The sequence below is a fragment of the Psammomys obesus genome, unplaced genomic scaffold, assembly GCF_907164565.1.
Source record: "Psammomys obesus unplaced genomic scaffold, mPsaObe1.curated_primary_1811, whole genome shotgun sequence".
NCBI lineage: Eukaryota > Metazoa > Chordata > Mammalia > Rodentia > Muridae > Psammomys > Psammomys obesus.
This window is the reverse complement of record NW_026585689.1, coordinates 10,159,915-10,187,531: the sequence shown is the minus strand read 5'-3', so window position 1 is coordinate 10,187,531 and position 27,617 is coordinate 10,159,915. Positions and strand designations below refer to the sequence as shown.

The following is a 27,617-nucleotide window of genomic DNA, read 5'->3' as shown; positions in this document are numbered from 1 at the left end:
TTTGCTTTTAACAATACTGAACATCTTTTATTTACATATTTCTGACATACATTAATGATCTTATACTTCTAACTAAATCTAACAACAATGGTGAAAATGGAACATAAAAGACAATTTCAAATTTTAGTTACATTGAAATACTTTCTCACTAACTGATGGACATGACCAATGAATAGCCTTTATGAAGTCATGGGCTATATATAGTTCACTTTTAAAACTGAAAGCCACACAGCTGTTAAAATAACAACAAATTTGCAAATGCAGACATTAAATATGCAAGAAAATGCATGCAGGGCTATCACATTTACTCCTTAACCTTAAAGCCATTTCGAACATATATTGGAATAAGCATCTTAATATTATATATGTACATCAAGGCACATTCATTTCTTGTGCTTTAGGAATGATTTACATATAATCTGTTTTATATCTTAATTATATACCTTTGAAAGCTTCTAATACCTAAAAGCTTAGTTTAATAATTATAGCTTGAACAATAGTTTTCTAGAGAGAAATGTGACTTCTCCCCATGGTTATTTTCAAAATCTGGATAATTGACAACTCAGAGGTGAAAAATTAAAAAGAAAAAAAAAATCAAAAACATGAATGACTATAATTTAGTTTTAAGGTAACTTTTCAAAATACTTTCAGCAATTTGATAGTACCATAATCAGTCTTTCAATGTAATGTAGTATAATGAGGGCTGCATTGAAGAACTTCCAACATTCTGAAATTATCTAACAATTATATGGTATCCATATTACCACTGTAGATGTACAGTTTTTTAACAAATTTAAACAAACATGATACAAAAGCTAAAACATAGCAAACTTATAGCTTCTTCGTTAACTTGCTCATTCTTCAGCAAAAGAAACAGGTTTTTTTTTTTCATTTTCTTTTTTTTTCCTCCTCATTTATAGTCAATGTTATCAAGCAGAAACTTCCCATCAACAGTGTTCAATAACAGTACTATTTGCTCATGGCCAACTACTTGCCTTGAAGAGATAGTACAGAGTAAGGCTTTAATAGGCATCTCATGCATTTTAATGGTATTTTAAAATTAGCTTTGCATATGGGTCTCCCATACAGATAAATAAATTATGCAAACTTGATTACAACACAGAACTCATTAAGTGCCTTAAGACAGAATAGATTCTGACTCAGAAGCAGTTAAAATAAATATTAAGTCAAGAATCATACATCTAAAGCATTTTTAAAATGTAATATATTTATGCATCTTATGATAGGCTTTATATTAGAATTTTTAAATCCACAAACAGCAACTAGTCACAGAACCTCTGTATTTTAAGAAGAAACAGAAAAGCTAAGTGCAGCCTTTTAAATTCAAAATATGTAATAAAATGTCAAAATATAGATGAAACTGCTTATCTTTAAATTTAGTACAGTTATTTATAAACATTAATTCATAAAAGGCATACCATGATCAACTACTTCCAACAGATTTTTGTTTTCAGTCTCTTTACAGAAAGTGGACTCAGACCTCACGGGTCAGACACGGAGTTTAGTAATGTCACCAACGGTGCAGAGTTTCACATTGGAAGTCTCCATGTTACCTGACTGTAAACATGAGCTCTATGAGAGCAGCTGGCTCTGGCTGCTGCACTCACTCTGCTTCTGGCATATGTGCCACTTCCACTTCCACAGTCTGAATGGCTTCTGCAACTTCAGACAGCTTCTGTCCCTGCTGCTGTGCTAACACGTAGTTAACCACTTGCATAATACTTTGGTCAGAAAGCGTAGACACTGATGGACACTCTTCGGTGGCTGCAACAGCTTCCAGAACTTCCATGGTTTCTCCTGTCACCACCACAGTCTCAAGCTCTTGAGGCCCACTACTCTCTTGTTCCTGCATGTCTGCAGTTAAGATGCTGACAGCATGTTCCACCTGAGTTCCTTGGTTATGAAACTGCAGAGTGTCTTTCTCCAGCATAATTTTGCAAGGCACATAGTCTCTGTGGAATTTAGTCATATGCTTACGAAGTGTTCGAGCGTCTATGTAGGCTTCACTACATACAGGACAAACATAGGGCCGTTCACCAGTGTGTGTTCGTACATGACGTTTTAGTGACCGGGCGTCAGCCCAAGCTACTCCACATGTTAAGCACTCAAAGGGCTTAACACCTATTGAAAAAAAGAAAAAGAAAAAAAAAAAATGTGTGTGTGAGGTAAGGTAGCAAATTCCAATACATATATACATAAATCGATTTGCAAATGTTAAGTACCGTTTTCCACAACTGTTTCCCTTTTACTACTGTAATCTTTTAATTAGCATCTAACACTTTTCAATGGACTAATCAAGGTTTTACACTATAATCTCTCAAAAAGTGTTCTCATAATAGAAGTTACCAATGAACAACTGTGAGTTTGTCATGATCTTATCCTTTTTACTGCAATCTTATATTCCTAGGATAAGAACCTCCAAATAGGACTGGAGAGATGGCTCAGCGGTTAAGAGGACTGACTGCTCTTCCAGAGGTCCTGAGTTCAATTCCCAGCAACCACATGGTGGCTCACAACCATCTGCAATGGAATCTGATTTCCTCTTCTGGCGTGCATGAAAACAGAGTGTTCATATACATCAAATAAATAAAAAAATATTGAAAACATCAAATAAATAAAAAAATATTGAAAAAAAAAAAAAGAACCTCCAAATAATTAAGTTCTCAGACTCAGTATCATTTCTGTCACTTAAATAAATCTTTCTAGATGCAGGATTAATCTCCTGAGATAACAGGCAAAAGAGCTGACAAAATAAGAATGCTACTTGGCCTTCTTCTATCACGATAAATCCACGTTACCTTCATGGTTGTTCATGTGTCTCCTGTACTCTCTCAGCTGAGTGAACTTCCTTCCACACTGATCACACACCCGTTCCAGATTTTGCTTTGCTCTTCCTTTCTTCCCATGAGTAGCTTTCTTTACATGTCTTCTGAATAAAGCTTTTTCATAAAATTCTTTGCCGCATACATTACACCTATAATATAGAAGCCCCAAATTACTTTTTGCAAAGTAATAATGGCCATAAGAATTAACTTAAATTTGGTATATTTCTCATAAGAGTTTAGGTCCTTCTGAGGTTTACTCACCTGTAAGGCTCAGTGACAGAATGGGACTTCACATGGGAATACCAATCTTTCTTCCAGCTGTAACATTTATCACAAAATTGGCACTGAAAGGGCTTCACGCCAAGATGTTTATTCATATGCTGGCGTAGATCTCTAGCTTCAAAGAAACTTTTTTCACATCTGTAATAAAGTTTAATTACCCAACTAGATCATCTTAAAAGCAAGTCTCCAAGAATTCACTATATTGTTTTTGAAGCTTCACAAAATTATTCATCAGAGAGAGAGATCCAATTTTTCAGTCTTGCATCAAGGATGCAAGGTTTAAGTTTTATCAAACACTCAAAATGCTTGAGAAGGCATCATGCAGAACTCCCAAAAGTTAGCACAAAGTGAATTACTGTCCACCTTTCCTCATCCCTCTTTTTGCATACCCTTCAACCCCTTCCTATTTGTCCACTTCCAGAAGGTAGGCTTCATCACTGACACTAGGAATGAAGCAATGATTCAGGCCTAGTCAATGACAATAATAGCATTCCCTTGGTGGCAGTAATCAGCTTAGGGATGCCAAATGACTTAACTTGATCCAGTCAGAGTGAAACTCGGGACTTTTACAGGAACTACCAGAAAATAATCTTGACAATTTGGAAGTTGAGAGGATGAGAAGCTGAAACCACTGCCAGACTTTGTCCATATGGAGCCTGAGAGAAACCAGACACTAATCAATCTGAGTCCAGCTTAGGCTAAACCACGCAGACCCAGACTTTCCTTTCCATTCAAGCCAGATGGGCTGGATTTTCTTTCACGTGTAATAATAGCAAGTACTGACAAAAACTGTACCTGGGGCCAGGAGCTGTACTTCAGGGGCAGAGGCAGACAGAACTCTGTGAGTTCAAGTCCAGCCTGGTCTACACAGCAAGTTTCAGAATAGCCAAAGCTATTTAGACCCTATCTCAAAAACCAAAAATATTAAACCCTATATTTGCTGGGGGTTTTATTGTTGTTGTTGGGTTTTTTGTTTGTTTGTTTGTCTATTTTGTTGTTGTTGTCATTTGTTTTGAAACAGTTTTATTTTGTAACCCAAGCATGTCTCCAACATGCAACTTTCCTGCCTGAGCTCAAGTTTAGGGATTACAGGCACCTGTCACCATGTATCTTTACTTTAAAATAAGACTAACTGTAGTGAAACTGGCAAGTACAGCAGAGTAGGAAATGGCAAAAACCTCTTTAGACATAAAAGTTGGAGATCAATTGGTTAACCTTATCAGGGAGTCTAGGGACTTATCAACAGTATATATTGAATCTAGGTGTGGTAGCATATGCCTTTAATCCCAGCATTAAAGGCAAGCAGATCTCTTTTGTGAGGTCAAGACCAGCCTGGATAACCCAGGGAGTTCTAGGCTGGCCAGAGCTTGCATAGTGAATGAAACCCTGTTTCAAGAAACAATGACTCAGGACGGCTAAGACTAACTAGAAAAAACCCTGTTTCAAAAAATAAACAAAAAACAAAGACACAGACAAAAAACACTTATCATGGCCAGCAACTGGTTAAATGCAAAAACAAGAAACAAAAACAAAAAAACAAAAAAACACTAGGGCTGCAGAGACAGCTCAGCAGTTAAGACCACTTGCAGAGGACTCAGGATCCCCAGGACCCAAACAGCAGCTCACAACCAGCTTGTAACTCGCAGTTCCATGATATTTAATTTCTTCCAGCCTCTGCAGGTACCAGGCACAGTCATGATGCACATACATAGATGCAGTCAAACACCCATTTACATACAATAAAAATAAATTAATCTTTACAGAAAAAGTTACTATCTAAGGTTTTACAGCATTTTACTCTGACCCATACTCTGGTTGCCAGAGCTTAGCCTTGAAGACAACAGCCAGCGAACCTAGTAAAAGTTTCTAGTACTATAAAGATCTATAAAGATCTATAACTTTTATGTTTGTTTGTTTTGGATTCTTTGTTTTGTTTTGTTTTTGGAGACAGGGTCTCACTATGTAGACCTGGATGTCCTGGAACTCACTGTACAGACCAGGCTAGCCTTGAACTCACAAAGATCTACCTGCCTCTCTCCTGCATCAGAGCTGTGATTACAGGTGTGTACTGTCACACATGGCCTATACCTAAGACTTTAAATCTATTGGCTAGCTCACCGAAGAAGCCTATCTTTTCCTTTTATTTATATCCCAACTCTCCTGTAGCTGTGTGGTTGGAGTACAGCTGTTTGTTGACAACATTTAAAACCAAATACATTAGCCAGTGTCTCTTGGGGACAAGGAATACATTTTATAGAAATGAAAACATCAAAAGGATGAGAATGAGATGCTTTGGGGAATAAGAACTTTCAAAATTCACCTCTTTCTGAGTTCTGAGAATCAAGCTGCATAGATGTGTGAGACTGAAAATTTGCTGAGTAGGATCTGCAAAGGCCCTGTAGGAACCCCCTACAAAGGAGCTTGGCTAGATGTAGACCTCTCCCATACAATTTTCACCCCTTGGCAGAGCCTTGGAAAGTCTCTTTAAATTACTTTAAAACATACACACATACAAAACAAAAACAAAAACCAAACTCTTAAACAGTTAAGAGTTACGATGGACTGAGCACTCAGTAAACTGAAATTACAGTTTAATGTTAACTTTGTATGTTTTCTTGTAAAAAAAAAAAAAAAAAAACAAACAACATTCAAATAAGGGCGATTAGATAGTGAAATTAATGTCACATCTTAATACTCACTGTGTACAGTGATAGCCTCGGACCTCAGGCTTTGGCTGGTGTTTCTTAAGGTGCTTGCTAAGTCCAGAGCCCCTGTGAAAAGACTTCCCACAAACTGAGCAAAAATACTTGGACTCTCCTGAGAGAAAATGAAAAGCCATATTATAAATCCAATAATCTTGTCCTCTTTTCAACATAATTCACTACATTTCCAGAGTTAAAATTTTATCCAGACAAGAGAAAAAACACAAATGGTGACATTTTACAAAAGCCTGGAAAAAAACTTTACTAAATTTTCTATTTCCACTTGACTATATTGTTGGGCTTATGTTCTTGGCATTTTCTCTGCCTTCCTTTATTCTTTCACAAATATTGTGCATTGTCGTGGCTGTACAATAGGGGAATCATATTTTTTCTATGTATGTAATATGTGGTCATAATCATAATGAGAATTCTGAATTGTTTTCACATGGTAGATTCAGTTGACAGCATGCCATCATAAAATGACTGGTTGCCACCAACTATAGAGCATGCATGGACTGGACCTTAGCACTTGACACATATCTTGCAATATGGGCAAGATATGGGGGAGCTTTATTGGGCAGCTTTGTCTTAATGTCAGTTGCCTAGCAATTGAAGGGGGGCTGTATGTGACATGGGAAGAATTGCCTGCTTTTGGATCACTTTCCCCTAACTAGGCTGCCTTCTCTGGCCTGAGTGGAAGCAGATGCACTTAGTTTGTATGCAGCTTGATGTGCTGAGGAGAGTTGGTATGGGGAGGGTCCCCTTTTCTGAGAAGAATGGGAGAAGGAATGGGGGAAAAGGGTAGGAGAATGATATCAGCAAGCAGGATGCAAAGTGAAAAAAATAAATAAACTAACGAGAAAAAAATTTTTCTATTTCCTTTTAAAAGTGTAGTACTGTCAAGATACACTTAAAATGTTGGTGTAGTGCTGGAGAGATGGCTCAGAGGTTAAGAGCACTGGCTGCTCTTCCAGAGGTCCTGAGTTCGATTCCCACCACCCACATGGTGGCTCACAGCCATCTATAGTGAGATCTGGTGCCCTCTGTTGTCCTGCAGGCACACATACAGGCAGAATGCTCTATAAATAAATAAATAAATCTTTAAAAAAAAATGTTGGTGTAATCTGTCACAGGGACACCTTTGCAGGTGAGAGCTGAGTCACAGCATTCATAAGAGAGGACTGGGCAACTGGGCAGGAGCCCTCAATGGAGATGAGGTAAAGAGAGTGGTAACAGGAAAACTGTTCAAAGGAGATGGAGAGGGTAACCTCTAGGTTAGGGGACATGCCTGCCTACCAAGCTCTTACTGCTCCCTTAACCTCTGCCCAGCCAGTCCTTCCAATCCCTTGTAGAATGGGAATCCCATAGTTGTTGCAGCTCAGCTATCCCTGACACAGGTTATTTACCACAGTTATTAACAGGTTGACAGAAACAAAAGAAATGGGAACCAAGAGTAGAGTCACTGCCATGACTACTTGATGATGTGGTTTAGAAGTTTTGAAGGTATGGTGATGTAAACCATTAATCCCAAGACTTGAGAAGCAGAGGCAGGAGGATCTCTGAGTTCTAGGACAGCCAGGTCTACAGCAAAAGTTCCAGGACAATTAGTATAATGCATCACTATATTAGTATGTGAGGCTCAGGGAGGAAAGCACTTGTTGTCAAGCCTTGTGACTTGACTTCAACAACTCATACCCACACATGATGACTGACTCCTGAAAGCTGTCCTCTGATCTTCTCTACACATACACACAGCGCCCAAATGCCAGACACATATGAACACACACAAAATAAATAAAATTTAAAAAGTTTCTATAAAAATAAGGCTAATCAGAATTGTATTTAAGAAAACTTTAAAATTTTACTACTCAATAAAAAATTGTAGACATTAGCTTTTGAGCATCTTAATACAATTACCTCTACTTGGGGGCTAACAGAAATTTCAGAGAAGGCCCAGCCATGTAGACCAGACTACCCTAGAACTTACATGAAACCCAAGCTGGCCTTGAACTCATCACTGTCCTGCCTCGTGGTCCCAAGTGCTGGGAATACAATGTTCTGGTATCATTACAGTATGACCAATCAACATAATACTAAATGAAAACATAAACTATAACTATGTCAGTACATTTTTTAAATTACCTGTGTGAATGCTCATATGTTCCTGAAGACTCCGTTTGGTAACAAATGACTTGACACACAGTTCACACTGGAACTGTTTTTGTGACTGATGGAGACTTTGATGTAATTTTAGACCATGCTTATAAATAAAAGTTTTTCCACAGACCTATAACAGAAATGTTTAAGGCAGCAAAACAAAAAAGATTTTATTCCAGATGATTATGAACAAAAAATCCTAATATCATTATAGACAAAAATATTAAATAATTTAATTAAACTGTAATTTATTATATTAAAGCTAGCAAAATGGCATTGTCAAAGATGAAGCCATAAATACCAGGGATCTTAGCTAGTTGACCCCTTTTCTTACTCAGTACAACTGCCATCTTTCTGAAAGTATGCACAACAGAAGGCAAAATCATTGCCAGCTTGGCAAAATACATACCTTTTCAGGCATGTGAGAGTAATGAAAAGCACTTCTCATTACCCAACACACCACAGAAAATGGTTATTCTTGATCTCTAGATGAAGAACCATTATTTTCAGTCTTTCTAATCCTTTGGGGAAATTTTGTTGTTAAGCACAATAAATATAGCAATGTCAACAGTTCTGAGAAGTTTTACACTCTTATTTCTGTGTTTACTTCCCACGGAACATACATTTTGAGTGGTGGTCTTCCCACTGAAGAACAGAGGCTCATTCAATACTTAAGTGTTTAAACACATGAATGCAATTCAGAGAGCTTAACCTCAAAAATAATTGGGACAGTGAAGGAAAGAACACTGATTAACAATAAAAATAAAACAGATTGTTCATGAGCTGAAAACACTAAATAAACACTGACGAAGGGTTCTCTTATAACACATTCTATTTTCATATAATAAGATGCTTAAAAGAGACCTGTGGCCAGAGACCATTTTCTACTGCCATTTTTCTAAACTAATTTCATTTCTAACTATTCTAAATATGTATCCTCCCCCACCCCTTTTTCTGGTTTTTCAAGACTGGGTTTCTCTGTGTAGCCTTGGCTGTCCTGGACTGTTTTGTAGACCAGGCTGGCCTTGAACTCACAGAGATCCACCTGCCTCTGCCTCTCTGAGTGCTGGGATTACAGGTGTGCACAACCTTGTCAGGCTAAAAATTTATCCTTATTTTTACAGATAAGGTTAGCTTCTTTTTGCAAAAAATGGTGACTATTACAGAGATCCAAAACAGGTAAAAATGAAGGGAGCAAATGACTGAAAAATCTCGAAAAAGGGGAGGGGGAAGACACTGAACAGCAGAGAACCTGGGCATCTACTCTAAAATGGCGTTTTCTCCACCCGTCAGGGATGCTGAACCCATGGACTGTCAAGAGTGAGGTTGCCTGAACAGAACAATTACCTTCACAATGACAACATCAACTGACAAGCCCAAAACAGGAAAATTCCACATGGTTCCACTCCTAGATGAAGAGCTATGGGTGATCAATAGATACTGAGAGAGGGAGACTTAGTCTCCTCAAGGAACACATAATGTGTCCAATCCCAAGTGGCCATGCCTGGACACATATGAGTAAAGCTAAATAGACCCAGGAGGGTGTATACACATGTATATGCATTCATATGAATTTTAAAAACCACACATATATATGTAACAATAATAATTTAAAAAGCAATCATGGATGAGGGGCCACAGGAAGAGCTGGAGACAGGCGAAGGAGGGGCTGATATGGTATAGATGCAGCGCTCATATGTGAAGTTCTAATAAAAATTAACACAAAACTATATTGGTTCCACAACTGTTTGATAATAAAAGAGACGCCATGTAAGGCTACTAGTGTTATTCAAAACTCTCATGTTCCAAACAGCCCAAAGCTGGGTAATCACAGGATTCATTAACCAAGAGTTTTGGCTTTACTTACCCACAATCCTTAGTAACAGCAAAAAGACAGCTTAGAAAGGACTTTTTCTGAGCAGTGTTTGCTTATGCCACACATTCTTTTTCACTACAGGTTATTTCTACTAAAGGCTAAGGGATGATTAGGGTGATGAATAGCTCTTCTCATCCACCATGTCCTCTGGGCACCAAAACATTTCAAATGATAGTTTCAGACAGCAAATTAAAGACTACAACAAGGAATCACACTTAATGTAGGCAACAAACCTGACATTTTATAAGAGTGAAGATGATTTCACAGTATATTTAAAACCCACCTCATCATCACAGTTCATTTCCAATCTCCTTTAAGTAACAGAATAAGCAGGCCTTTACCTGGCACGCATGTGGCTTGACACCTGTGTGCTTTAGCATGTGTATTCGGAGAGAGTATAATTTAGGTAATGTCCTTCCACATATAGAACATATAAATTCTCTTTTGGTTCTTCCCTTCTCAGATGATGTTCCTGATGCCTCATTAGAAGTGGAACTGGATGAAGATGAAGTGGGTGCATCTTTTCTCGTATGTCGTATAAGGTGTGCTCGCAACGAGGCACTGTACTGAAACTGCTTCTTACATAACTAAAAAAAAAGAAAAACAGAAGTCCTTCCTATATAAAATGTTAAGTGACAATCAATGCACATTTCAATATTACAATTTTGGTTATAATTATGAAAATAAATAAAGAAATACATAATTTAAAAAACAATATACATGGATCCAGGGAGCTGTCTCAGAGTGGTAAGGACTGTCCTACAAGTCTGATGTTCTGTGGCACACAGCAACCTACATACACACACTGACATATGCACATGACAGCGTAGGCTGTATGAGACCCTGTCTGAAAATAAGTAAATCAATAAAGCACTAGGTACCAGATTATAAAGATGAAAAGGATAAGACTGGAGAGAATTAAAATCTCGACACAGCATAGGAATTGTCTATTTTTTTTAAAGGGTGAAGTATTTAAGAGGGGTTAATTAAGAGTAGACTTAAGTTGGGTCTTAAAAGGAGAGTTTGTATGTCACTTGGGACAAGACAAAGGCTTGCCTAATCTGTTGGGCCCTGGTTTGATCTCTGGCACAACCACCAAGAAAGACTAAACACACAGTATTATCAACATAACAATACCAAGAGATTTTAGGTAGAAATGAAAGAGGGACTAAAAAGATTAAAGTATAAGACTAGGTCAGTTTTCAGACTGTAAAGTTAGTGTGGTTTAGGGAAGCTATTATGTGCTCATAAATTGAGGATATATATGCTCACCATAAAAATTTTTTTCATTAAAAATATAATGAAAAATAAAAATAACCAGACTGGTTATTAAAAATAACCAGTCTCCTGACTCCTTATCTCCCTTTACCTCTAAATTAGCTCTTACTGTCTTTTGATGTTTATTTCCTTTCTTTTTTTTCTCCCACTTTAGTTTTTCAAGACAGGGTTTCTCTGTGGGTGTAGAATCTACCACAGATGCAATCTCTTTTTTACATCAATTACATTTTGTGGACCTTGAGGCTGTAGAACAGGCTGGCCTCGAACTCACAGAGATCTGCCTGCCTCTGCTTCCCTGAGTGCTGGCATTACAGGCCTGCACCACCTGATGTTTATTTTCTGACAGTATGTACAGTGCATACAGTTGATCCTCTCCACACTATGTGTGTTAATGATTCCATCATATCAGTTTAATAATACAGCAATGTCATACTAATTACAACTAATTCATATAAGGTGATTTTTTGTTTGTCTGGACAGATTCTCCCTCTGTAGTCCCTTCTGCATTGAACTCAGCATGAAGTCCGTGATGGCCTTGAAGAACCCAGACTCTCCCCCTACACCTCAGCCTCTCATGCTACATTACAGAGCACTATACATGCTTATTATCATGAATGCTACCAAACATGGGCTACATGATATACTTGGATCTTTCCATTTTTACTTTGTTTTGCTTAAGTCTCTATATTTACGACCTTATCACTAAAAATCTTCCCCAATTGTCTAGGAGATTTAAAGCACTTCACTAAAACCACAAACCCCAATTCATTACCTTATTGAAAGTGTTGTGAAGGCATTTTCTGTTGATACCTACCTGACTGTCCCTCCTCTTTGTACATAACTTCACCCTGGTCAACCTCCGTTATTGCCCTGATGCATTCTTTGACCCTGCTTAATTGAATCCAATTTTCCATTTCCTATCTCATGCTCATTTTAGTCAAACAAGCCTCAACACCTGCATGACAGCTGGGGTTTAATAAAATTTCCAAAATCTTCCATGTCTGAGAGTATTTCCTCCATTACAGACATGGATGGTGTGGCTATGCTTTGTACAGGGAACTCACTTCCCTCTATAATTTTAAACAGATTGTCCTCTTGTCTTCTAATTTTAATTCTTGCCTTTCTGAAATTCACTGTGTTGTTCCATGTTCCTAGATGCAAGCTTCATAATAATACTTTCATACAGGTTTCTTCTTGACATCCAATCTTCTGGGCAAAACCTCCTTTTGTCTTTTTTGGACAAAAGAGAGGGTCTCTCTGTGTAGCCCTGGCTTGCCTTGAATTCACAGAAACCTGTTTGCTACTGTTCCCTGAGTGTGGGGATCTAAGGTATACACCAGCATGCCTAGCTCTGGACTTAACCTTTTAAGATGAAAACATGTTTTGGCTTTTTTGTTGTTGTTAAGAATTTGCAGGGCAGCTGTGGCACATACCTTTAATCCTAGCGCTTGGGTGGAAGAGGAGGAGGATCTCTGAGTTCAAGGCCAGCCTGGTCTACAGAGTTCCAAGACAGCCAAGGCTATACAAAAAAACAAAACAACAAAACAAAAAGAATCTCCTTCTTTCTGCACATTTTAAAAAATTTTTAATTTATGTATTTTATGTATGAGTGCTATCAGAATGTATGTCTGCATATCAGAAGAGGAGGAGGAGGAGACACAACCACTATAATTGGTTGTGAACTGCCATGTGGACGCTGGAAACTGAACTCAGGACCTTTGGAAGAACAGCCAGTACTCTTAACTGCCGAGTCATCTCTCCAGCCCTTAAGAATTTCTTTTTATCCATGCTGTAGAAACATTACTTAAAAACTTATAAACAATCTAATCACCCCATCACTCCTGTTTTCTAATTTATCCTTTGCTCTATTTTCTGGAACATTATTCAATTGTACACCTTACTTTTATGAGATACTTGTTACTATCTAGATGTTCTTCCATTTACAATGGGGTCACATCATCATAAATCCATCGTAAGGTAAAAAGTCTTCAAGCTGGATCACTGTTTATTGGAGGCCATATACATTTTATTTAAAAGCTGGTGTTTCCTCGATGTGGTTTTGTCCACTGGTATGCATCTGACACTGTCTTGGTTGCTTTTCCTGGTGCTGTGATAAGATACACAATAAAAGTAACTTAAGGGAGAAAGGGTGCTGAGCAGCAGCACCGGTCAGAACTTTCTGCTTCCTGACTAGTGACCTGATGTGACCATATATTTACTTGACGCTCTTGTTGCCTTGACCTCCCTAATATGATGTACTGGACTCCTCAACAGTGAGCCAGAATAAACCTTTTCCCCTTAAATTCTTTCTTTTAGACCATTTTATCACAGCAAAACAAAACAAAACTAAAAACATTAACCCATTAGGACTGAGTTTACGTTAAAACATTAACATATTTAAGACTGATTTAAAGTCTACACAATATGTATGTATACCTGGTGCTTGCAGAAGTTGCAAAAGAGTCAGATCCCTTGAAACTGGAGTTATGAATGGTTGTGAGCTACCACACAGGTAATGGGAACCAAACCTGAGTCATCTGCAAGAACAAGTGTTTTTTCTTGGTGTTGTCTTTTCTTTCTTTTTTCTTTCTCTGTCTCTCTATTTTTCTTTGTTTTTTTTTTTTTTTTTTTTTTGAGAGAGTTTTTTAAGTGCTGAAACACCTCTGTAGCCCCTACAAATATTTTTGACATGCACCAGCTGAACCTGTGGGTGTAGAATATACCAATACTGAGGGCTAGACTGTATTTGGTTGTTTTACAGATGCAATCTCTTTTTTACATAAATTACATTTTGTGGACCTTGATTCGTTTTTGAGACATGTTTTCATTTATATAGTCAAGGCTGTCCTTGACTCACAGTCTTTCTTCCTCAGCCTCCCATATGCTATCGTTATGAGAGTACACTACCATTCCTCCTTGCTTGTGAGAGGTTTTGCTTTTTCCAATAAGGTGTTTGATTCCTCAGAACTCCTTTTTCCCCCTTGGAATCCAAAGATCTATGATATTTCTTTGTATTTTAGAGAAAGACATTTAAAAACTAATTGGCCATAAAATAAAACAATAACAACAACAACCCAACTAATTGTGGTACAGTACATACCCAGCAATGTGCAAGGCCCTAGAAGCCATCCCCAACACCAATCAAAAATAAAAGAGGAGGAGGAGACACAAAGAGCAGGCAGTATTTTCAGTTTCAACTCTGGGCTCTGGCTGGCAATATCTTTAGGTCTTTTGTTATTGAACTTTAGATTTCTCTTTCTGTTTTCAGAAAAAGCATTTTGTTTTAAGGTTAAGCGTTTGTGTGAGGAAAGATCTTAAAAAGGTTTCAATATTCAGCAAGCAAACTTTTCCTTTCACTATATACACTGTGCTCACTAGGGCAGTTGTGATTTTTCAAGGGAAAGGAGATTCCTGGCTAAGGGGTGGCAATGTAATCGCTCCTAGTATCAAAGTAATCAGTACCATCAATTATTGAGGCTTTTATTGGTTCTATGTACAACTGTGATTGGCTCTCGGCTTTCTCTGTTGAAAATCTAGTTCAAATTTACTGAATCACTTAATACATGCTTATTAGCAGACAGAATTTAGTTGACTAGTTCTATTCTGTTACCTTACCTTTTTGTTTTTACTTTTTAGACTGATTTATTTTTATGTGCATGCATGTTTTCCCTGCATGTATGTACATGTACCACACACACAGGCCTATGTGCATGTATGCATCTGCACCACACAAGAAGGTACAGGGAACCAAAACTGGGTCTTCTGCAAGAATAACAAATATTCTTAACTGCTGAGCCATCTCTTTGGCCCCAAGTTTGTAGTTTCTATGAACAATATTTTCACTGTCCTCTTCCTGAGGAAACACAGATGAAAGAACATTAAGGTGTGGCAAGTAAATAACATGAATCAGAATCTTTTAACAATATAAGAAAGAATTGGGTGATATGGTTGTGCATGCCTGTTATCCCAGCACTTAGAAGCCTGAATTAATATTGCCTTAAGTCCAAGGTTAGACTGGGCTACACTGTAAGACTTCATCTTTACAAAAAGAAAAAAGAAAAGAATAATTAAAAAGAAAAAGAAAGAAAAGAAACACAAAAACAATAAAAAAGGAGTTGTAGGAATAACAGAGCAGTGAGCAAGATGGACTCCATTTTTGAATTTAGGCTTATTTTCAGTTAGCTTCCAGGTACTTACTGGACATTTGTAATCTCTAGCTCTTTCATGTTTCAATGTATGCATTATAAACGCATATCGTCTTTGAAAAACCATTCCACATTCCCCGCATTTATGAGACGTCTCTTCAGGGTTTTCCTTAGCATCCCTTTTTGGTTGTTTCATCTTTTTCCCTCTTTGAACTAATTTCTGGGCCACCTAAGCAGACAGAAAACACAATTTAAGAAAATACATTCATTTTTCTCTTCTTTTTCAAAGCATGGTCTTGCTATGTAGCCCAGGCTGGCCTGGTACTGTGAAACCTAGACTGGCCTCAAACTCACATCAATCCTCTTGCCTCAAATGTATCATCATGTCTAGCTTCACTATCATTTTTAAAGTCACGGGTCATGTAGTGCTTCAAGCAGTAAACTGCTTCCCTGTACATCTCCCCTCCCACGTAATTTTTATTACAAGGATAAGTTCATTACTAGAATGCCCTCTGACTAAAATGACAAACAAACAAAAAAAACAAAAACAAAAAACCCGACCAACCTATTTTATATCATACCTGTTGAACTGCTGACTTCGAAATGGCTTTCCGCTTCTGTAACTTTTTCTCCATGCCCTTGTGTAGCCGGATGTAGCCCCCTTCATTAACAGACCGCTGCCTAAGCCTGCTTCTGTAAGTATCATCGTCTGGGCCTGAGTCTGTCTTTTCTGTGATTTCAATTAGAGTTTCCTCATCTTTTGAAGGTTGGCCAGGACTCTGACTATGATCTGGAAAGTCTTTGGCACAGATGTCCTCAGGTGATATATCATTTCCTATATCACTGTCCTCTTGAGAGGTACTGATTATGTTCTCCTTTGAAATTTTAGGATGAACATTAGCAACTGTGTCATCTTCTCTGATGACTGCAGGCTCTAGCTCTGGTTGGCTGGTTGTTGTTGCTAAGTTAGCAGTTTCCACTTCAGAATGGGCATCAGTTACACACTCTACAGGGGACACACTAGCTTCAGGCTCAGGAGAAACCTGAGGCACAGGCTGTGGTCCTGGCTCCCCATTCTGCTCTGTTTCTGGCAATTCTCCATTTACCAGAAGTACAATTTCACAGTGCCCAAGTTCACTTGACAAAGCTGTGGTTGCTTCATTCCTAGTCACAGGTGGTGTTGTAGTGCCATTATGTGCTGGTATGTCCTGAGTAGATGCAACTGTTTGCACTTCACCTTTCTTATACACTGTTAGTTGCTTTTCTTCCATAAGTTTATGTACACTTTCACAAATTTCTAAAACTTCTGACATAAAAAGATGGCGAGCTAAGATAGCTACATCAGCCATGCTACAAAAGTCAAAACTTAGTACAGAAGTATAGGCAAATTCCAGCAAAGGAAGAAAGCTTGCTTTACAAAAACCTGTATGAAACAAGAAAAAGCAAGGAACAAAAAAGTCAGTCATCACAAAACTACTTTTATAAGGATAATATAGATTTGTGACAAGAAAAAAAATATTGTGACCATGTATTCTACAATTAGTCACCACTGGATTTTCTTTCATTTTTGGTTGCTATTAAACAACTTGAATAACTCACATCCATAAGCTGAGTCTCTAAACTACTAGTAAAGAAGAAAATAATAACAAACTTACTACCTTAAGAGTTGTTATAAGGCAGCCATTTTCAAACTGTATTCCTTTAGAACCCTGGGGGTTCCTCAATTCCCTTCAAGAAACAGTTGCTGGAGAATAGAGGGTAAAAAAGGGAGGGGGTAGGAAAGTGAATAGACAGGGACCAACCAACCTATCCCCTTACCTCTCTTCGCTTATTATAGATAGCTGTATTTTCTAATAATAGCAGTCCACATAAAATTTTAATTGAACACACTTTGTTCTACATGTGTACATTAAAAATATTTGGAGCCAATGACATGACTCAGGGGTAAAGGTCAATCCCTAAAAACCCCACAATGAAGCAGAGAAACAATTTCTACAAACTGTCTTCAGACCTCTACAACTTTGCCTTGCCTGACACATTAATTCCTACACAGCTACACTCACACACCTACACCCACAGCAAGTAAATGTACTAAAAACAACCACCACCTAAATTGAGCCCACAGATACAGCTTAGTTGGTAGACCTCTTGACTAGCAGGAAGTTGTGGTCTATCACATATGGTCATATCTCTTGAACTACAGAGTTTTGAGGCCAGCCCGGAATACATAAAACCTTATCTCAAACAAAACAAAACAAAACAAAAAAGCACAAAACAACAAAACTACAATTTAAAGCAAGGGCTACTATTTTCTATAATGAATCAAATGACATAAACTGCAGGTCATAAGATACCTGCCATAAACACTCTGCTTGGAAATTATAGTTGAGAGTCCAAGATGGCAGTGACAAGTGCACACCATATTTGAGAAGCACAGGATACAAAACTCCAGTGAGTGGAGGGGCAGCTGAAGCCAGAACATCAACATTGAGGCTTCCTGGGCGAGAGGGGACGACATTTGAGCTGGGACAGTTTGGATCCAGGTCCCCTGTGGATATCTCCGGTAACTGAGGGTGGCGAATATTCAACCCTGATGCACTTCCCCTTGCCCCAAGCACTAGCCTCCTTGCTCCATGACTGAGAAAGACCTCCTGGGTCTGCAACTGCCGCAGGGCAGGCAGCGGCTAGCCCAAGCAGGAGCCTCCATGCTCAGTGACTAAGACAGTAAGATGGCTGCCTGGTGGCCAAACAGTGGACACCACTGAGCTGATGGATCTCCTACACTCTCATTTACCCCTACAGACACAAATCTGAGAGTAGAAAACAGGGGGAACCCCTGTGCTTTCCTATTAGGCCTGCGAGCAAGTGAGTGCACCTTCAAGTGAGTACGTGCAGAGCCCCAGATCCAGGGTCCCTATACACTAGGAACCAGACATCGGATCCCTCCCACCCACATCCCCACTGTGGGCAACATAGGGATCCTTGGGACAGCATTCTCAACATTGGAGACCCTGTTCTGTGGGTCTACCAGTGGAGTCCAGGCAAACAATTCCTGGAGCCCATGGCAGATCTGAATACCAGGAGGACAGTACTACAGGCCTGTAGGTCACTGAGGTAGTAAGGGCTCCTGCATTGTGCATTGCACAGTGAACAGTGCCAGCAGCCCCTTCCTGCACTTAAGCTTCACCCTTCCAGGCATTTACAGCCTCTAGCACCCTGTCCTTCAAGGCACACTTTCATCCACATGCCGCGCTTGTGGACATGCACCTGCAACCTTCCTCCCTTAACAACTGAAACACCAACATCCACTCTCAAACCGGGGGATCTCTCTCATATTCCTGAAGAATACTCCAGACACCAGAGACAGACGGACATAGTCTGAAGTACAGACTCCAGGAATAAACAGCGAAGATTACAGATAAGCAGATGGCTAGAAGTCGGCATAAGAACACATCCAACAAAAATCAGAACATCATGGCTTCGCCAGCAACCCCCCAAATCACTAGATATGCTAATTCATCAGAAACACAGGAAAATTATCTATGCTTATCCAGTTGTTAGAAGCACATAAAGAGAAAATGAAAAAACTCTCAAAGAAATACAGGCAAATACAGCCAAAAAGTAGAGGCACAAGTAATGGCATATAGAGAGGAAACAAACAGACAAACAAAAAATAGTGGCCATCATGGAAAGACAGGAATCCACATTCAAACAGACTAAGGAAACAGTACAAGACATGAAAACAGAGTTAGCATCAATAGAGAAAACTGTTGGTATAATGTTCTTTTAAAATGTATATGCCTTACCCTTGTTAATTCAAATGCTGATTTCCCCACCCCCAACTTTCAATCTGGATATTGCATTGTGATACTCACTATAAGCATCCTGTCTCATCTCTTGTGTAAACAGGACACAAATAAAGCAACTAGATACAATGTTGTGCAATGGGAGGAGCCAGAGGACAGGAAAGAGGGGAGGAGCTAGAGAACAGGAAGGGGCGAGAAGGAGGAGGAGCTCCAGGGGAGAGCACAAGGAGAGCAGAGCAGGAGGAGAGAGCTTGGAGGACGTGGAGCATGAACCAGACCTAAGATTTCACAAAAAGCAAGTATAATGTGGGAAATCTAAATGTTAGGAAACTGAGGGCTTGGAGGTTTAGGAAGGAGTAAATATTGCCCAGCATTGTGTTCTAGGTTAACTAAAAACCCAGTCTCTGTGTAGTGATTTGGTTATACAGCCGCTGAGGATTAACAGCAGCATTACTAGAAGATAAACCCATAGTAAATATAAATAACTAAGTACAACAGAAAACCCTAGAGCTCGAGAACTTAGAGAAAACATCAGGATTCACAAAGGTAAGCATCACCAACAGAATACAAGAGATGGAAGAGAGAATCTGTCACTGAAGATACAACTGCAGACATTTATACACCTCTCAAAGAAAAAATAAAATCAGAAAAGTTCCAAACACAAAACACCCAAGAAATCAAGGACGCCATGAAAAGACAAAATCTAAAACAATAGGAATAGATGAAAAAGAAGATTCCAGGCTCCAAGGTCCAGAAAATATTTTCAAGAAAAATCAAAGAAGAAAATTCTTTCAACTTAAAGAGATGTCCATAAACATACAAGAGGCCTACAGAACACCAAACAGACTAGACCAGAAAAGAAACTCCTCACGTCACATCATAGTCAAAACACTAAATCTACAGAACAAAGAAAAGATATTAAAAGCAGCCAGGGAAAAAGGCCAAGTAACATATGAAGGTAGACCTATCAGAATCACACCAGACTTCTCAACAGAAACTATGAAAGTTCTGGGCAAATGTCATGCAGACTGTAAGCGACCACAGATGACAAACCAGACTACTATACCCAGCAAAGCTTTCAATCAACATAGATGGAGAAAACAAAATATTCCATGACAAAACTAAACTTAAACAATATCTACACAACAACCCAGCCCTACAGAAAATGCTAGAAGGAAAACTCCAATCCAATGAAATCAACTACACCCAAGAAAACACAAGATATATATAACGTCACAACAAAAAATTAAAAGAAAACAAGCATAGAAACACAGTAACACCATGAATTCTACAACAAATTTACTGATCACTATTACCTATCAACATCAACGGACTCAATTCCCCAATAAAAAGACACAGACTAACAAAATGATGGTGGAAACAGGATCCAACATTCTGCTGCATCCAAGAAATACACTTTTGCAACAAAGATAAACACTACCTCAGAGTAAAGGGCTGGGAAAATGTTTTTCAAGCAAACGGACCTGGAAAACAAGCTGGGGAAGCTATCCTAATATATAATAAAATAGACTTTCAACCACAGTTAATCAAAAAGGATGAGGAGGGGCAGTTCATTCTCAAAGGAAAAATCCACCAGGAGGACATTAGAATCCAAACCATCTAACCCCAAATGCAAAAGCACCTGCATTTGTAAATGAAACATTATTAAAGTTTAAATCACACATTGATCCCAACACCTTAAAAGTGGGAGACTTGAACACTTCACTCTCACTACAGGACAGGTCATCTAGATAGAGGCTCAATAGAGAAATAATGAGAGATCCTAAATCAAATGGACCTAAGAGATGTCTACAGAACTTTTCACCCAAACTTAAAAGAGTATGCCTTTTTTTTTTTTTTTTTTTTGCACCTCACAGAACCTTCTCCAAAATTGACCATACAGTCAGGAACAAAGCAAGCCTCAACAGATACAAGAAAATCGAAATAATCCCTTGTATCCTATCAGACCATCATGGCCTAAAACTAGACCTCAAGAACAACAGAAATAACAAAAAGCCTACATACACATGTAAACTAAACAACTCTCTACTCAATGACAGCTTGGTCAGGGAAGAAATGAAAAAAGAAATTAGAGACTTCCTAAAATTCAATGAAAATAAAGGCACAACTTACCCAAACTTATGGGACACAATAAAAGCAGTGCTAAGAGGAAAGTTCATAGCACTAAGTACCTTCAGAAAGAAGTTAGAGATATCTCATACAAACAACTTAATGGCACACCTAAAAGCCCTAGGAAAAAAAGCAGACACACCCACGAGGAGTAGAGGATTGGAAATAATCACACTCAGAGCCAAAATCAATGAATTAGAAACAAAGAAAACAATTCAGAGACTCAATGAGACCAAGAGCTGGTTCTTTAAGAAAATCAACAAAAAAGCCAAAACCATTCAATGGAAAAAAGACAGCATCTTCAACAAATGGTGCTGGTCCAACTGGATGTCTACATGCAGAAAAATGAAAATAGATCCATATTTATCACCTGCACAAAACAGAGGTCCAAGTGGATCAAAGACCTCAACATAAAACCAGACACACTAAATCGGTTAGAAGAAAAGTGGGTAAGAGCCTAGAACTCATTGGCACAGGAGACAACTTCCTGAACAGAACACCAACAACACAGGTTCTAAGAGCAACAATCAATAAATGGGATCTCATGAAACTAAAAGGCTTCTGTAAAGCAAAGGACACTGTCATCAGAACAAAATGACAGCCTACAGACTGGGAAAGGCTCTTCGCCAACCCTATGTCTGATAGAGGGCTAATATCCATAATATATAAAGAACTCAAGACAGCAACAAATCAAGTAATTCAATTAAAAATTAGGGTGCTGAGCTAAAAAGAGAATTAATTCTCTATAGAGGAATATCGAATGGCAGAAAAACACTCAAATGCTCAACGTCTTTAGTCATCATGGAAATACAAATCAAAATGACCCTGAGATTTCACCTTATACCCATCAGAATGGCTAATATAAAAAACTCAAGTGACAATGCATGCTGGAGAATATGTAGAGAAAGGAGAACCCTCCTCCATTGCTGTCCAACCACTGTACAACGACTTTGGAAATTAATCTGGCACTTTCTCTGACAATTAAGAATAGTGCTTCTTCAAGATCCAGCTATACCACTCCTGGGCATATATCCAAAATATGGTCTACTACACAACAAGGACATTTGTTCAAACCATGTTGTAATAGCTTTATTCAAAATAGCCAGAATCTGGAAACAACCCAGATGTCCCTCAACTGAGAAATGGATACAGAAATTGTGGTACCTTTACACAATGGAATACTACCCAGCAATGAAAAACAAGGAAATCATGAAATTTGCAGGCAAATGGTAGGAACTAGAAAAGATCATCCTGAGTGAGATATTCCAGAAGCAGAAAGATACACATAGTATATACTCACTTATAAGTGGATATTACACATACAATATAGGATAAACATACTAAAATCTGTACACCTAAAGACGCTAAGCAAAAGGAGGACCCTAGGTAAAATGATCAATCCTCACTCAGAAAGGCAAATGGGATGGACATCGGAAGAGGGAGAAAACAGGCAACAGGACAACAGCCTACTACAGAGGGCTTTTGAAAGACTCTACCTAGCAGGGTATCAAAGCAGATGCTGAGACTCCTAGCCAAACTTTGGGCAGAGTTCAAGAAATCTTATGAAAGAAGGGGGAGAGAGAAAAACCTGGAGAGGACTGGAGCTCCACAAGGAGACCAACAGAACCAAAAATAGGGGCACAGGGGTCTTTTCTGAGACTGATACTCCAACCAAGGACCAGGTATGGAGATAACCTAGAACCCCTGCACAGATGTAGCCCATGGCAGTTCAGTGTCCAAGCGGGTACCCTAGTAAGGGGAACAGGGACTGTCTGCGACATGAACTCAGTGGCTGGCTCTTTGATCACCTCCACCTGAAGGTAATATCTGAAAGAGAATGCACATTCACTGAGTTACTTAAATTTGGGAAATGTTAGTGTAATATTTGATATTAAAAGATCGCACAAGTATGCAAATAAGATAGAAAAGATAGGAAAGTGATGATTGACTACATCTTCAATCTTTGATAGCTTTCTGATTTATAACATGATTTTTCTCAATTTAAAGACTGTTGTGGTTTGAATGAGAATGGCCCCCATAGTTTGATATATTTGAATGCTCAGCCTTCAGTTGGTGGATCAGTTTGAGAAGGATTAGAACTCCTTCTAAGGATTAGGATCACACTTGTGGGAAGAAGTGTGACACTGGTGGGCTTTGAAGTTTCAAACAGCCATCTCATTCCTGGTGATGTGACCTGTCCCTTCCACTTCATGCTTGTGGATCAGATGTAAACTCTCAGGGACTGCTTGAATGCCATACCTGCCTGCCTGCCACCATGCTGCCCGCCATGGTATTCATAGACTCTACTAACCTCTGTAACAATGAACATCAGATTAAATGCTTTCTTTTTATCAGTTGCCTTGATCATGTTGTCTCTCTTCGGATCAATAGAAATGTAACAAAGACAAAGAGATACACAGAAATAAAAAAACAAATAATCTGCATTCAAAAATTAAGAAATTATAGTTGAAATGCAAATGAAATGGGTATAGATACCCAACTTTCATTACAAAAATAGAAAGATAGACCCAGGTTTATAGTTTGCTTATCCTAGATTTAAAAAATAAAATCATTATTCTAGGTGTTAAATTGTTTCTTTAGTAGAAGGTTAAGTTCAATTTGCTTCTCAGAACTTTACTTCCATAGTAGTTTCTGTTGTTGTTGTTTTGAGACAGTGTTTCTCTGTGCAGCCTTAGCTGAACCAGACTCTATTTGTAGACCAGACTAGCCTTGAACTACCCACATGACTCTGCCTCCCAGAGTGCTGGGATTATGGACATGCACCCACTCCCAGCTTCCAGAAGCCATTTTTTATTTTCTCTATATATTTATTTATAGTATATGTACACATATAAGAGTAATGTATAAAAAACAAGTGCTACACAGCGATAATTGTAATTCTACTTCCACAAACAAGTGACTACAAAGTTCTGTAAGATTACAGTGAAAGTCAGGGGCAAACATACCTGCCAAGCTCTCACTCTTCTCTGTCCCTTGTCCAAAAATAGTACCTATCTTTCTGAAGTTTGTTTTTCATTAACTTTTAGGTTAAAAAAGTTATGGGTTCCATGTAGACGCCTTTATACACATGCTTAGCCAGGCGTGGGTGGTACACGCCTTTAATCCCAGCACTGAGGAGGCAGAGGCAGGTGGATCTGTGAGTTCAAGGCCAGACAGGTCTACAGAGCAAATTCCAGGACAGCCAAGGCTACACAGAGAAACCCTGTCTCAATCCTTCCACAGATAATCCTCTTCCTCCTAAAAAGTCTCCTTTGCCCTCATGTCATATAGATTACTACCCTATTTGCCATCTTCATGATCCCTTGCTAGTTAGTTCTGTGATCAACAAGGACACACACTTTTAAATGTAGGTGATACATGAGAAAAAAAAAAAAGTAAAGTTTTTTTTTTTTAACTTAATACAGTAAAATTTATTATAAATAAAACAATGGCTAAAGATTCCATCTCTGTGGGCAGCGGTGCTACACCTTTAATCCCAGAACTCTGGAGGCAGAAACAGGCAGATTTCTCTGAGTTCAAGGCTGACTTGGTTCAGAGAGTGTAAGATACTAACTACATAAGCAATGGTTTTCTTTAATATCGCTAGCTTCCAAAATAATTGACAAAGAGAGACTATGATTTATTTTACAAGCTTAATACACTGGAGATGGGCAGATATCAACCCTCTAAGCTATTTAGCTACCTCTCAGCTACACAACCCAAGTTACTTGCTAATAAGTCATTCTTTCTAGGCTGGATCTGCTCCATCAAGCCTTGTCCTCTTTCTCCACTTTTTCCTCCTCCTCCTGCCTCCTGGTCCTCCCTTCCCCAAGCCCTAAAGCCCAGCTCTGCTAATCTCTCTTCTGCCAAGTCCCAGGCTTCAGCACTCCTACTATCCCATCACCTTTAAATTAGATAGAGCAAGGTTTATACAACAAAGAGGTGTTGGTAAGAATGTGTTCATCTGAGCAGCAACCAGATGGAGACAGCTGTGGCTGTCCTAGACTCATTTTTTTTGACCAGGCTGGCCTGGATCTCAGAGATCCACCTGCCTCTGCAAGTAATTAGCATTAGAACACAGCACCAGACCAACCCCCAACACAAAGCAAGTTCCATGACAACTGGGGCAATGGGGGGGGGGGAGTAGGATCAAGGGTAAGGTGGGAGGGAACCAAAACAACAACAAATCTCACTAATAACACTGGAGTTATTATTTTAGGAAATTCTAAAACGAATCTCAAAAAAAAAAAATGACACAAAAGAGACAACAGTTAAAACTCCTTAAAGAATAATTTGTCCTTAAAATTGACAAATTTTTGTTTTGAGAAAGGATCTCACTATATAAACTAGGCTGACCTCAAACTGGGACATCCACCTACCTCTCCCTCTCTAGTACCGGGATTAAAGCTATGTGCCAGCTCACCCAACTTAAAGATAAAAATTTATAAAGATTTTATATTTCATTTAACAATGATTTCAAATTCTATACATTATCCTACAAAAGTGTTGGTTTCATTTTTCTCTGTGGCTGAATGAAATTCCAATCTGTGCATTTATCACATATTCTTTTGTTGTTTTGCTTTTTCAAGATAGGGTTTCTCGAGTAACAGTCTGGGCTGTCCTGGAACTCACTTTATAGACCAGGCGATTGATTCTTGAACTCATGGAGATCAGCCTGCCTCTGCCTCCTAGTTCTGGGATTAAAGGCATGTACAGCTACCACCCATAATAACACATATTCTTTATCTGTTTATCTTGATGGACATCTAGTCTGGTTCCATTTCCTACCTATTATGAATAGTGAAACAGTAAGCATAGATACACAAGTATCTCCATAGCATATTGGCTTTAAGAATCATTCTAGTATATACCCAAGAATGGTATAAATGGGTTATCTCTAGTAGTTTATTTTTAGTGGTTTTGTTTGTTTACATTATTTGTAACAAACAAATTTCTTGTTTTTTTATTTTTTATTTTTTTTGAGACAGGGTCTCTCTACATAGTCCTGGCTGTCCTGGAGCTGACTATATAGACCAGGTTGGCCGCAGATTGGCAGAAGCCTGTTTCTGAATTGCTAGGATAAATGGTGTATCACTTGTGCAGCAACTCCATATCTTTATAATGGCCACATAAGTGTATTTTCCCACCAACAGTGAATAATGGGTCTTCTTTTCTCACAGTATGTTGCCAGTTGTTTTCTTGATAATTGTTATTCTGACTTAGATGAAAAGGATTCTCAAAGCAATTTTCAAACTTAAAAAAAAAATGGATATGGGTGTTTTGTTTGCATGTAAGTCTGTGCATTACTTTCATGCCTGGTGTCTTCAGACCAAAAGAGGTAGTCCAATCCCCTAGAAGGGGAGTTACAGATGGTTGTGAGCTGCTGTGTGAGTGCTGGAAACTGAACCTGGGTCCCCTAGAACAACCAGTGCTCTTAGCTACTGAGCTATCTCTCCAGCTTCTCAAAGCAACTTTAATCCATATTCTCGACTGCTAAAGATGCTCAACACTCAAGTTCAAGTATTTATTAGCCTTTCTAGCTCTGCTTTTGGAAACTGACTATTCAGTTCATTTATCTAACTGGTTGGATGATTTGTGGGTGTATGTGTGTGCACTTGATTTTTGTAGTTCTTATATATCCTGGTTACTAATCTCAGTCTGATGTGTAGTTGCAGTATTTGTTTCTCCATTTTGTAAGCTATCTTTTCGCTTGTTTTTTGTTTTTAAGATTTATTTATTTATTATTTATACAGTATTCCGCCTGCAAGCAAGAAGAGATCTCATTATAGATGGTTGTAACACACCATGTGGTGCTAGGAATTGAACTCAGGACCTTTGAAAGAACAGCCAGTGCTCTTAACCTCTGAGCCATATCTCCACTCCCACTCTTGGTCTTTTCCTTTGCTTTTCAATTTAGTGAAATCTCACTTGTCAATTCTTAGAATCATTTCCTGTGTTACTGAAGTCCTTTTCAAAAAGTCCTTGTCTATGCCTGAAACTTGCCCATCCGTTCAAAGTTTCAGTTCTTATATTAGGATCTTTGATCCATTTTTGATTATTTTGATGCGATATGGAGTGTCATCATCTAGAACAAATCCAGTTTGCCCAACACTACTTGTTAAAGTAGCTGTTTTTCTCCAATGTATGCTTGTCAAAGTAAAGTTCTAACTATATAGGTTCACTGCTAGGCCCTTCTATTGTATTCCATTGTTCTGCATGTCTGTTTTTGTGCCAGAACCATGCTATTTTGTTAGTACACCTGTAGTATATCAGGCTAGATATTATGATATCTCCAGCACTGCTGTACTCTTTCTGCTAAGAACTGCTCTTGCTACTTACATTGTTTTGGTTTCCATATAAATTTTAGTTGTTCCCCCCACCCCAAAAATGTTTAG

The 27,617-nt window shown here is 38.6% G+C and overlaps 1 protein-coding gene across 1 annotated transcript in view; it reads right to left on the bottom strand.

Annotated features, from left to right (window-relative positions):
* The window catches only part of Zbtb11 (zinc finger and BTB domain containing 11), a 38,976-nt gene continuing 11,359 nt past the window's right edge, over positions 1–27,617 (bottom strand). The window contains exons 4-11 of the mRNA XM_055594045.1: positions 15,868–16,709; positions 15,339–15,515; positions 10,205–10,450; positions 7,973–8,117; positions 5,828–5,945; positions 3,108–3,266; positions 2,820–2,995; positions 1–2,142 (exon numbers count right to left, since the gene is read on the bottom strand). Of these exons, the coding sequence (XP_055450020.1) occupies positions 1,625–2,142; positions 2,820–2,995; positions 3,108–3,266; positions 5,828–5,945; positions 7,973–8,117; positions 10,205–10,450; positions 15,339–15,515; positions 15,868–16,709 (2,381 nt within the window). The 3' untranslated portion in view covers positions 1–1,624. The remainder of the gene's footprint in view (positions 2,143–2,819; positions 2,996–3,107; positions 3,267–5,827; positions 5,946–7,972; positions 8,118–10,204; positions 10,451–15,338; positions 15,516–15,867; positions 16,710–27,617) is intronic.